Source organism: Ranitomeya variabilis, chromosome 1 (assembly GCF_051348905.1).
Source record: "Ranitomeya variabilis isolate aRanVar5 chromosome 1, aRanVar5.hap1, whole genome shotgun sequence".
In the NCBI taxonomy this organism is placed as follows: Eukaryota; Metazoa; Chordata; class Amphibia; order Anura; family Dendrobatidae; genus Ranitomeya; species Ranitomeya variabilis.
Genome location: NC_135232.1, coordinates 893,003,693 through 893,016,084, shown reverse-complemented (window position 1 = coordinate 893,016,084; position 12,392 = coordinate 893,003,693). Strand labels below are relative to the sequence as shown.

General features: G+C 39.7%; 1 protein-coding gene across 4 annotated transcripts in view; it reads left to right on the top strand.

The window, feature by feature from the left end:
• LOC143788761 (bifunctional heparan sulfate N-deacetylase/N-sulfotransferase 3-like) overlaps nucleotides 1-12,392 on the top strand; it is a 1,150,054-nt gene that overhangs the window by 1,010,159 nt on the left and 127,503 nt on the right. For all 4 annotated transcript variants that reach the window (XM_077278642.1, XM_077278636.1, XM_077278649.1 and 1 more), the window contains exon 10: nucleotides 4,182-4,356. In XM_077278642.1, coding sequence (XP_077134757.1) covers nucleotides 4,182-4,356 — 175 coding nt within the window. The remainder of the gene's footprint in view (nucleotides 1-4,181; nucleotides 4,357-12,392) is intronic.

Below are 12,392 nucleotides of genomic sequence, written 5' to 3'. Positions count from 1 at the left end.
GAATCTGAATCATTACAGATTGCAACTCAGCAACAGAGATAAGGACAGAAAGCCATAAACTATTGGACAATACTACAGGCAGTGTGTGCCGTACAACTGCAGCAATGAAGATAAGTGTAGTAGTTTGTGAATAATATAGAAATTCAATTGAGAGGTGTATAGAGCTGTCAGCAACAATGATTGATCAGTGTTTTAGCGTAGCTTGCAGCTGCTACATTTCATTTACATTGTTCTTGAAGAAAGCAGCAACAAGTCAACAAAATATTTCTAAAACAAAGAAATAATCTAAACTCAGTGGCCCCAGAAATGGCACATCAATTAGATGTGCCAATTCTGGCGCTTAGGGTGCTTTCACACTTCCGTCTTTTTGAAGATGTTGCAATGCGTCGTTCTGTGAAAAAAACGCATCCTGCAAAGTTGCCCGCAGGATGCGTTTTTTGCACATAGACTTGTATTACCGACGCATCGCGACGTATGGACACACGTTCCATACATCGTGCACTGGATGCGTCGGTAATTGGTGAACCGTCGTCACAAAAAAGTTCAATGTAACCTTTTTTTTGTGCGACGGGTCCACCATTTTCAACAGCGCATGCGTGGCCGAAACTCCGCCCCTTCCTCCCCGGACTGCAGAATGGGCAGCGGATGCATCCATCCGCTGCCCACGTCGTGCAGAGAATTCACAACGTCCGTCGGTAAGTCAGCCCGACACATTGCGACGGGCCCCTACCGACGGAAATGTGAAAGAGGCCTTAGCCTCAGCTCTTCCCGCTTGCTCTGGTGCTTTGGCAAGAAGGGTAATGGCTTTGGGGTTGATTTCAGCTGTGTAATGTCCACTGACATAAAGTCCAGGGGTTAGCAATGGAAAGGCATTTATAAGACTCTTCCATTACGAACCGTGTAGTCAATAGCAATAAACACACACACAGAGTTAAGTCCTTTAATTTTAACCCCTTAGAGACCTTGCTTTTTTCTTTTTTGCGTTTTCGTTTTTCACTCTCCTTATTCCCAGAGCCATATTTTTTTATTTTTCTGTCATGTGAGGGCTTGTTTTTTGCGGGACGAAATGTACTTTTGAACTACACCATTGGTTTTACCATGTCATGTACTAGAAAATGGGAAACAAATTCCAAGTGCGATCAAATTGCAAAAAAACTGCAATCCCACAACTGTTTTTGTTTGGATTTTTGCTAGGTTCACTAAATGCTAATAATGACCTGCAATTATGATTCTCAAGGTTATTACGAGTTCGTAGACACCAAATATTTCTAGGTTCTTTTTTATGTAAGTGGTGAAAAAAAATTCCAAAGTTTGCTTAAAAAAAATTGCGCAATTTTCCGATACCCGTAGCATATCCATTTTTCGTGATTTGCGGTCGGTTGAGGGCTTATTTTTTTGCACGCCAAGCTGAAATTTTTAATGATACCATTTTGGTGCAGATACGTTCTTCTGATCGCTCGTTATTGCATTTTAATGCAATGTCACGGCGACCAAAAAAATGTAATTCTGGCATTTTGGATTTTTCTATTGCTACGCCGTTAGGCGATAAGGTTAATCCTTTTTTTATTAATAGATCGGTTGGTTCTGAATGCTGCGATACCAAATATGTGTATGTTCGATTTTTTTTTTTTTTTTTTTGAATGGGGTGAAATATGGGTGATTTAAACTTTTATATTTTTTTTATTTTTTTCCTATTTTTTTAAAACATTTTGTTCTTACTTTTGCCATGCTTCAATAGCCTCCATGGGAGGCTAGAAGCTGGCACAACTTGATCGGCTCATCTACACAGGAGCTATCTAAGCATGAATTACAGCATGAATTACAGTATTGCTATGAGCGCCGACCACAGGGTGGCGCTCACTGCAATCCGGCATTAACAACCATAGAGGTATTCATGTGACCTCTGGTTGTTATACCAACACACCGATGACCCCAGATCATGTGACGGGGGTCACCGGTGCATGAATTTCCGGCCCGATGGTCAGAAGCGCTTTGATTTGGGCTCACCGCCGGAGCCCGCATCAAAGGAAGAGATGCGACCTCCGCTTTACAAGTACGGCGGAGGTCGTGAAGTGGTTAAAAGGCACTCCCCAACTTTAAAAATAAAAATAATCCGAAAGGTGTCTACCGTAAATCCATACCATATCCCTCGACGATCCCCGACTCTGCTATATCCAGATGCAGTGCTGAGTGGTGACATCAGTAATGTGACCGCTCAGCCCAGCAGCTGAAACATAATGACAGTGGCGTGTGAATCCGGCTGCTGCGATGACATCAATACAATTATCGTAGTTCACAGCCAATGAACTATGGTAATCTTACTGACGTCACCGCTCGCAGCATGAGAAATTTATTTTTTCTATCTAACCCATTGAGTTTTTACATGGCCATGTGAAGCATGTTGCAATTTTTTTCTCACCAAAAATTCGCAGGTGAGCACTGCCTAATTGAATAACTTGCCAGTACAATGCAATATGCAATTTTTTCTCACATTGCACTTGCCAATTTTATATGCAGATGTGAGCGTACCCTTACATACATACTTTTGTTGGTGGAGGGGTGTTGGGCAATGAGCTAAAGATATTTCCCATGCCGAGACAACTCTCAGTTAACCACCTAATGACCAGGAGTATTTCCATGTTTGCTTTTCTGTTTTTTGCTCCCTTTCTTCCCAGAACCATAACTTTTTCATTTTTCCGTCAATATGGATATGTGAGAGCTTGCTATCGAGGTTTACTTTTAAATGACACCATTTCTTTTATCATATAGTGTACTGGAAAAAGGGAATCATTTCTAAAATTTCTACATGCGGTGAAATTGCAGAAAAATTGCAATTCTACAGTTTGCTTGTTTTTTTACTGTGTTCGCTAAATGCTAAAACTGATCGCCATTATGATTCCCTTCATCACTATGAGATTGTAGATACCAAACTTGTATAGATTATTTTTTATTTAGGTGGCATTTAAGTGGTGAATACAAAATTCAAAGTTTGTATTAAAAAATAATGGCACCATTTTCAGAGACCCGTAGAGTCTCGATTTTTCGGGATCATGTGACAGAGGGGCCGATGGGTGCGCATCCAGTTTGTGTGAGTAAAAAGACATTTATCTAGTTAACAGCCGCAAACGGATCTTGATTCCATCCACGGCTGTTAGGGGCACGTGACAGCTGATCAATTCAGTGATTCACTGATGTGAATTGTTCTGGTAGATCTCTGCACAGGATTAAGCCCTGCCCAGGACTGGGAAAATAAAAGACTGTCGTCATGTTATTTTTCAAGTAACAAACTCACATAGTTGGAGAGGGTAATCAAATCCTGGGTTTATGTTCCCCGTGGTCTGGACACTACAGAAGACACCAAAAGAAACAAAGTTGATAGGTATAGGACAGTTAGGTACATAAAAATGTAAGGTTTTTATCAAGTCCTGGCCCTTGAATGCATCATTTTTAAAACGCATAGCCAAACCAGGTTTAGCATAGACCACAGGCCTAGACAGGTGCAATTTTAGTAGGCCATGCTCAAGAAATTTCAGTAATTATCTTGGACTTCCAGTCAGTGACAGATTGGTCAGGAGGTCAAAATATACTACAAAGCATTTTTTTCTTGGATATTTCATAAATTTTAAAAAGCATCAAAAGTCTGTCAGTTCAGTGTGTCATTAAATGGACTGTTAGCTACTACCAGCTACTATCTGCTTAGATGGCAAGGTCACTTTGACACAAGGCTGAGTTTGCATTAAAGAGATAGAAAATTGCATTTGGAGACTTTACAATATTTATGATTCAAAAATTTTGGGAAACAATGTGGAAAAAATAGTGAATTTGCATTTCAAAAAAACTCGCTCATGTCTAAAAATATTCTATTTGTATGACTTGTATTCTGTAGAAATCTTTACAGTGCTATATCATTGCTGATCAAATAATGAAATGCTAGCCTTTGTAATCTATGTTGACAGAGTCTGTAGGTCAGCAGCATTGGGGAAAAAGGGCAGTCTACTTAGTATCAATAAGATGTCAGTTATGGGAGTTTAAAAATTGCATCAGGGAATTTAGCTAGCTTCAACTGTTTTTCTTTTTTATGGCAGGATATTAGATTTTTAAAATAAATGTCACATAAAATATAAGAAAAGTTTGTTTATTTGACAATGTTAGGGATGCAGCTTTTTACTTTCTCTTCTCAGGTACATGGATTTCTTCCCGATGCCATCAAATGTAACCACTGATTTCCTTTTTGAGAAAAGTGCCAACTATTTTCATTCTGAAGAAGCTCCAAAACGAGCTGCTGCTTTAATCCCCAAGGCAAAAATTATCACAATTCTGATTGATCCCTCAGATCGAGCATATTCATGGTACCAGGTGAGAATTTTTCTTATACACAAAAAATAACAGTCTAATTCTTATGTTCTACTGATCTTTCGCTAATTTCTTCCATTCCAACTGTACTCTCACACTTACTGTACATACATTCAACTCAAATGGATTTTATGATTCTGATATAAACCAACAAATTGCTGGAGATCTGGGAGAGGAATATTATCCCATTCTTGTCTGATGCAGGATTCTAGCTTTTCAAAAACTCCGGGATTTCTTTGCTTTATTTATAATGTCATAATGTGACAAATATTCTATTAGTGAAAGGTCTGGACTTCAGGCAGGACAGTTCATTACCCAAACACTTCTTGAACGAAGCTATGATGATGTGATGCATACAGTATATGGTTTAGAAGTGCCTTACTGAAATATGCAATGCCTTACTTGAAATAGACTTTGTATGAATGGAATAATATGTTGCAAATAATACTCAAAACTGATTGTGTCTATCAAAACGTGTAAGCTGCTCATGCGATAGGCAATAAGGCAACCCCAAGAGATGTCAACTTTTGTGTTCTGATATGCTGGATGTTCCCTCTGCCATTGAGTCTGCAGGACATGAAGTCAATGGTTTCTATAAAGAATTTCACACGTTGATTCATCTGACCACAGCTTTACGTTTAGCCTCATTTAACTTAAAATGAGGATTGTGTTGATATACGAATCTTTTGATAATATTATGTACAGCAGATGGGGGGATATTTTTGTACACTTGTTCCAGAATTTTTAGATGCAGTTGTTCACAACTTGATGATCCTCTGACCATCCTTGCTTCTGAGAGACTCTGCCTTTCTAACATGTTCTTTTTATACACAGTAATGTGACTTAGTTGAAAAATGACCCTTAAACTATTTTACATTAAACCACTTGCTATTCCAGCATTATGTTAACTCTGTTCCAAACTTGTTGCTTCCATCAATTTCAAAAATTTTTAATTTTATAAACTGAAATGGAAAAATGAAAACATTTTACCTTCTGTGTTCTATGTTCTGTTGTGAATAAAATATGGCTATAAGAGATTTCTAAATCGCTGCATTCTTATTTTGTTTTATATTTTACACAGCATCCCAACATTTTGTGAATTTGGCTTGTATTTTACCATTTATAGCCTTATGCTGTAATCCAGCATTGATTCTCACCCAAAGATATCTAATAGATACCCTTTTATTGAATACCATGGTTACCTTGACTGAGACTGTCGATTAATCAATGTGGCTGAAACTTTTCCTGTTCCCATTGTTGGTTCCAAAATATATCAGACAACAAGGATAATACTAATGTTTTCGACTGAGAGACCTATGTGAATAATGTGTCTTACTCCAAACCATTGGTTTTATTATTTTTAGACTTATTATTTTTAGATTCTAAGGCACTGTTAATTGCAGGATGTTGTAAGTATGAAAAAATGCATAATTTGAATTGTTCTATAGAAACATAATACACAACTTAAGTACAGAACAAAAGATAAAAAATAATACAATAAACATGAATAAATGAGTGACAGACTGGTACAGAATCTGACGATCCACAAGCTAAGGAGACAGTAGGAGATGGTAGAAGCTGCTCATGTGATAGCGTAGTGGAAAAAAGAATAATTTAGGTTGTTGGCTTTTATAAAGAAGTTGGTTTTGAAGGTTTTAATGCTGTTGGAGAGCTTATTTGCTTGAGGTAGAGAGCTCTTGAGTGTTGGGAATGCATGTGAAAAAAATTGGAGGTTATACGAGAAGCAGACAAGAGAGCAAAAAATTAAACCTTGCGTTGACTGTAGAGTAGGTAAGAGATGTATGGAAGGGACATGTTGTAGACAGCTTTCTAATTCATTGTTAAAATGTTTATATTAGGAGAAACAGGTAGCCAATGAAGAAAATAAGAAAGAGAAGATGCATAGGAGTAATGAGTGTAAAAAAGGTTCAGAAAAATTGGGGCTGATTTTGGAGGACCCAAAAGTGTTATCTGGGAGGCAACAGAAGAGGATGTTGCCAGAGTCTAGGTTGGAGAAAAAGAAGGCATTTTTGCTCAAAGTTAGGTGTAAACAGACCCACTTTTCCCACCTATGCATCTTTGAATCTTTTGCCACAAAATCTTAACTATGGGGATTCAGTTAATATATTTCTAGTCATTGGTCATGCATTGATAGTCTTATTACCAAACAATAAAAAGAGAAAAAGGGTGAACCAGAAAATGTATTGGTTTGTCGGATGGTGAAAAGAATGAAAAATTAGCCCAACTTACTCAATATGAAAGGTCTTGCTTCCAGCTCCTTATGTTAACTCATGCCTGTGTTCATATTTGCCAAGAGAAATATAAACTTTGTTAAAAAGTAGCGCATTCATGTTTTTCATAAATGTAATTGCATAATATATTTGGTGCATGCAATTCATGATAGAACTCTATGGCATTTTGATTAACCAAATATACCTTTGATTACAGTGTGATTAGCCGCTTCCCGACATGCGCCATACTAGTACTGCTCTGCGGGAGGTGTGCTCCTACAAACAGCAGTGCCAGGATGGTGGCATGATAGCCTCGGCAATCGCGTGTGAGTGTCAGCTAAACTGTCGCACTAGTAAATCCCTTCAGTGAACACCATTAAAAAAATAAAATAAAAACAAGGCAAAAAACAATGCTTTAACATCATACGACCGAACAAAAAGTGCAATAAAACACGATCAAAAAGACGGATGTAAATAAAAATGGTACCAATGAAAACGTCATCTTGTCCCAGAAAAAACAAGTCCCCATACAGCTCTATCAGCAGAAAAATAATAAGTCAATAGCTCTCAGAATAAAGCAATGCAAAAATAATAATTTTTTATCAAATAGTTTTTATTGTGTAAAAGCTCCGAAACATAAAAAAAGATATAAATGAGGTACCACTGTAATCGTACCGACCCGAAGAATAAAGCGGACTTACCAATTTTACCACACGTGGAATGGTTTTAAATTAAACAATGTGCCTGAAAATGGTGCCAATAAAAACGTCAGCTAATCCTGCTAAAAAACAAGCCATCACATGACTCTGTTGGCTGAAATATGAAAAAATTATAGCTTTCAAAATATGGTGATGCAAAAACTAATTTTCACAATAAAAAGCGTCTTTTAGTGTGTGACAGCAGCCAAACATAAAAACCCGATATAAATCTGGTATCGCTGTAATCGCACTGACCTGAAGAATAAAGTCGCCTAATCACTTATCGCGCATGAGGAACGGCCTAAAAAATAAATAAAACCAATTCTTCATATGTTGTTGTTTTTTTCATTCTGCCTCCCAAAAATCGCAGTAAGGCTTGGTGAACATTTAGCCTGCGCTCTGTGCTGAGTGCTTACACCGGGATTTCCATGTAAATCTCTGAAATATGTAATTTAGACAGAACCCCTGGTGGAAAATTTCCAATAATGAGGCAGATGGAGGCACTGTGATTGTCATAGGACCTGTGATCCGGCGGTATCCATCTTTTTAGGATTGCAGAAAAGTGCCGTCGGCCACAGTATTGTGCACTTCTGAAAAGGACATCGCTGAACAGAGGCCAGGCGGAGTCCAGAGTAACTCTGCTGCCTCATTATAGTGAATGGATCCCTCAGGGGACTACGTCACTCGGAGATTTAGATGGAAATCCCAAAAAAAGTGCTCAGAGTAGAACGCCAGATAAATGTGATCCCAAACATTATCTAAAATGTTCCCAATAAAAGCTTCAACTCAATTCACATAAAAAGCAAGTCCTCACTCAGAACTGTCATACGTTAATGGAAATATAAGGGGCATTACTGGTAGTACAAAGGCTCTTGAAAAGTGAAATGCCTCCTCGATCCACAAAAGAAATTCAGCAAATTCTCCACTCCCAAATCTAAATGCCCCCCTCCCTACTGAGCCCCAGTGTGCCTAAACAACATATAGCACCCACATGTTTGACATTTCTGTAGTGATGAGAGCCCACCTATTTTACAGATGTCTCCAGAAGCATGAGCTGGGCATAATGTATTGGTGACTGCACGTACTGGTCACTACAACGTACAGGTCACTACAATGGCAGTTTGCAATTTTCACTCAGCAACATCCACTGCTGCATGTTTCTGGAAAGCACTCATGGAGTAAAAATCATCACTACATCTGTAGATAAATTCCCAAAGGGTTATAATTTCCAAAATGGGGTGCCTTATGGGGGGTACATCGGCACTGTAATATGGCACTACTTCCCTTCTGAGCTATGCACTGTGCCTCAAAAGTAGTTTTTGACCAAATATGGGGTTTCAGAGAAATTGCACAGCAAACTTTGGGTCCATTTTCTTCTTTTGTCCTCATGAAAATACAAAATTTGCAGTTAAAAAAGATTTTTGTGGTAAAAATGTGATTTTTTTTTTAAATTTTCATAGCTTAATGTTATAAACTTCTGTGACGCACTTGGGGGGTCAAGGTGCTCAGAACACATGTTGATAAGGTCCCAAAGGGGTCTAGTTTCCAAAATGTTGTCATCTGTGGTGGATTTCCAGTGTTTAGGCACATCAGGGGCTCTTCAAATGTGACATGGCGTCCGCTAATTATTCCATCAAATTGTGCATTCAAAAAGTCAAATGGCGCTCCTTCCCTTCCAAGCCCTGCCGTGGGCCCAAACAGTAGTATTCCCCCACATATGGGTAATTGGTGTACTCAGGAGAAATTGTGTAACAAATTGTATGGAGCAATTTCTCCTGCTACCCTTTTTAAAATGCAAAATTTGGAGCTAAAAAAGATTTATCTGGGTAAAATGTGATTTTTTTTATTTTCATGGCTTAACATTATAAACTTCTGTCAAGCATTTGTGGGTTCAAGGTGCTCAATACACATCTAAATAAGTTCCCTAAGGGTTCTAGTTTCCAAAATGGGGTCACTTGTTGGGGGTTTCCACTGTTAAGGCACATCAGCGGCTCTCCAAAAGTGAAATCACTAATTGTGCCAGCAAATTTTACATTCAAAAAGTCAAATGGCTCTCCTTCCCTTCCGAGCCCTGCCATTTATCCAAACAGTAGATTTCCCCCACATATGGGGCATTGACATGCTCAGGAGAAATTGCACAACAAAATGTATGGTCAAAAGTAAAAAAAAAAATGAAAATGTTTGTGAAAGAAAAATAAATGTTTTTTTTCTTCCACATTCCAAACATTCCCGTGAAGGACCTGAAGAGTTAATAAACTACTTGAATGTGGTTTGGAGTACCTTGAGGGGTGCAGTATTTAGAATGGTGTCATTTTGGGTGTTTTCTTTCATATAGACTCCTCAAAGTGACTTCAAATGTGAGGCGGTCCCTAAAAAAATGGCTTTGGAAAATTTGTATAAAAAATGAAAAATTGCTGGTCAACTTTTAACCTTTATAACATCCTAACAAAAAAATGTTGGTTCCAACATTGTGCTGATGTAAAGTAGACATGTGGTAAATGTTATTTATTACCGTATATACTCTGAAAGTGCCCCCTCGGCTTATACTCGAGTCACGGTCGGCGGGTGAGGGGGAGAGGGCACTGAGGCATACTTACCTGCTTCCGGGGCTCCTGGCGCTCCCCCTGCCCATCCCACGGTCTTCGGTGCCGCAGCTCTTCCCCTGTTCAGCGGTCACATGGGACCGCTCATTAGAGAAATGAATAGGCTGCTCCACCTCCCATAGGGACGGAGCTGCATAATTCATTTCTCTAATCAGCGGTAACGGTGACCGCTGACAGAGGAAGAGGCTGCGGCACCGAAGACCAGCTGTCCGGGGGAAGGAGCGGGACGCCGGGAGCAGGTAAGTATGTCATATTTACCTTCCCTCGTTCCACCCGCCGGGCGCCGCTCAGTCTTCGCGTCCTCTTGTTCTGACTGTTCAGGTCAGAGGGCGCGATGACGCATATAGTGTGCGTGCCGCCCTCTGCCTGAACAGTCAGTGCGGAGAGACGCCGGGACGGGACGCTGAGGAGCTGCAAGCAAGAGAGGTGAGTATGTGTTTTGTTTTTTTTATTGCAGCAGCAGCAATGGCACAGATTTATGTGGAGTATCTATGGGGCAACGGTGCAGAGCACTATATATGGCACAGATTTATGTGGAGCATCTATGGGGCAACGGTGCAGAGCACTATATATAAGGCACAGCTTTATGTGGAGCATCTATGGGGCAACGGTGCAGAGCACTATATATAAGGCACAGCTTTATGTGGAGCATCTATGGGGAAATGGTGCAGAGCACTATATATAAGACACAGCTTTATGTGGAGCATCTATGGGGCAACGGTGCAGAGCACTATATATAAGGCACAGCTTTATGTGGAGCATCTATGGGGCAACGGTGCAGAGCACTATATATAAGGCACAGCTTTATGTGGAGCATCTATGGGGCCATAATCAAAGGTCAAAGGTGCAGAGCATTATATATGGCACAGCTATCTATGGGGCCATAATCAAAGGTGCAGAGCATTATATATGGCACAGCTATCTATGGGGCCATAATCAAAGGTGCAGAGCATTATATATGGCACAGCTATCTATGGGGCCATAATCAAGGGTGCAGAGGTAATATATTGCACAGCTATCTATGGGGCCATAATCAAAGGTGCAGAGCATTGTATATGGCACAGCTATCTATGGGGCCATAATCAAAGGTGCAGAGCATTGTATATGGCACACCTTTATGTGGAGCATCTATGGGGCCATAATGAACGGTGCAGAGCATTATATGTGGCACAGCTTTATGTCGAGCATCTATGGGGCCATAATGAACGGTGCAGAGCATTATATGTGGCACAGCTTTATGTCGAGCATCTATGGGGCCATAATGAACGGTATGGAGCATCTATTTTTAATTTTGAAATTCACCGGTAGCTGCTGCATTTTCCACCCTAGGCTTATACTCGAGTCAATAAGTTTTCCCAGTTTTTTGTGGCAAAATTAGGGGGGTCGGCTTATACTCGGGTCGGCTTATACTCGAGTATATACGGTAATTATTTTGTGCTATATAACTCTTTGATTTAGGGGTGTAAAAAGTAAAAGTTTGAAAAATGCTACATTTTCAAAATTTTTGCCAAATTTCCATTTTTTTCACAAATAAACGCAATTCATATTGAACAAATTTTACCACTATCATAAAGTACAATATGTCATGAGGAAAGAGTCTCAGAACCAGTGGGATCTGTTGAAGTGTTCCAGAGTTATTACCTCATGAAGTGACAGTGGTCAGAATTGTAAAAATTGGCCCTGTCACTAAGGTGAAAGCAGGCTTCGTCTCAAAGGGATTAATGTCTTTGGGGGCCTTAAGACTCAGCCATACTCCCCATAGAGGAGACAGAGATGGATTATCTCTATCTCTGCCTTTTCTACAGCTGTATACAGAGTGTAGGGAAATAGCAGGACCTGCTCGGTCCAAGAAGACCGAGACAACACTGCTATGCAGACAAGAGGCTTTCCGCTGTAGCTGGGGGTAATATACTAGATACAATTAAATGGGAAATCAGGTGCAAAAAAAAGTATTCAAATGTTGAAATGCCTTTTGGGGCCATGATACGTTAAATAATTTAAAAGTAAAGAATTCAATAAATAAATATCAATGAAAAATATGAATTGAAAAAACATTTGCAAATCCAAATCATTGTTACTAGTCATGCCCCTAAAAAAAAAAATCCAATATATAAAGATAATTCTTACAGAAAGGGGAACACTAGTGTTGAGCATTCCGATACCGCAAGTATCGGGTATCGGCCGATATTTGCGGTATCGGAATTCCGATACCGAGTTCCGATATTTTTGCGATATCGGGAATCGGGATCGGAATGTATATTCATGTGTAAAATAAAGAATAAAAATAAAAAATAGGGATATACTCACCCTCTGACGTGCCCTGGTTGTAACCGCTGCAACCGGCAGCCTCCGTTCCTAAGAATGAGCAATTGAAGGACCTGCGATGACGTCGCGGTCTTGTGATTGGTCGCGTGAGCGGTCACATGAGCGGTCACGCGACCAATCACAAGCCGCCACTTCATCGAAGGTCCTTCACTCGCTCATTCTTAGGAACGGAGGCTGCCGGT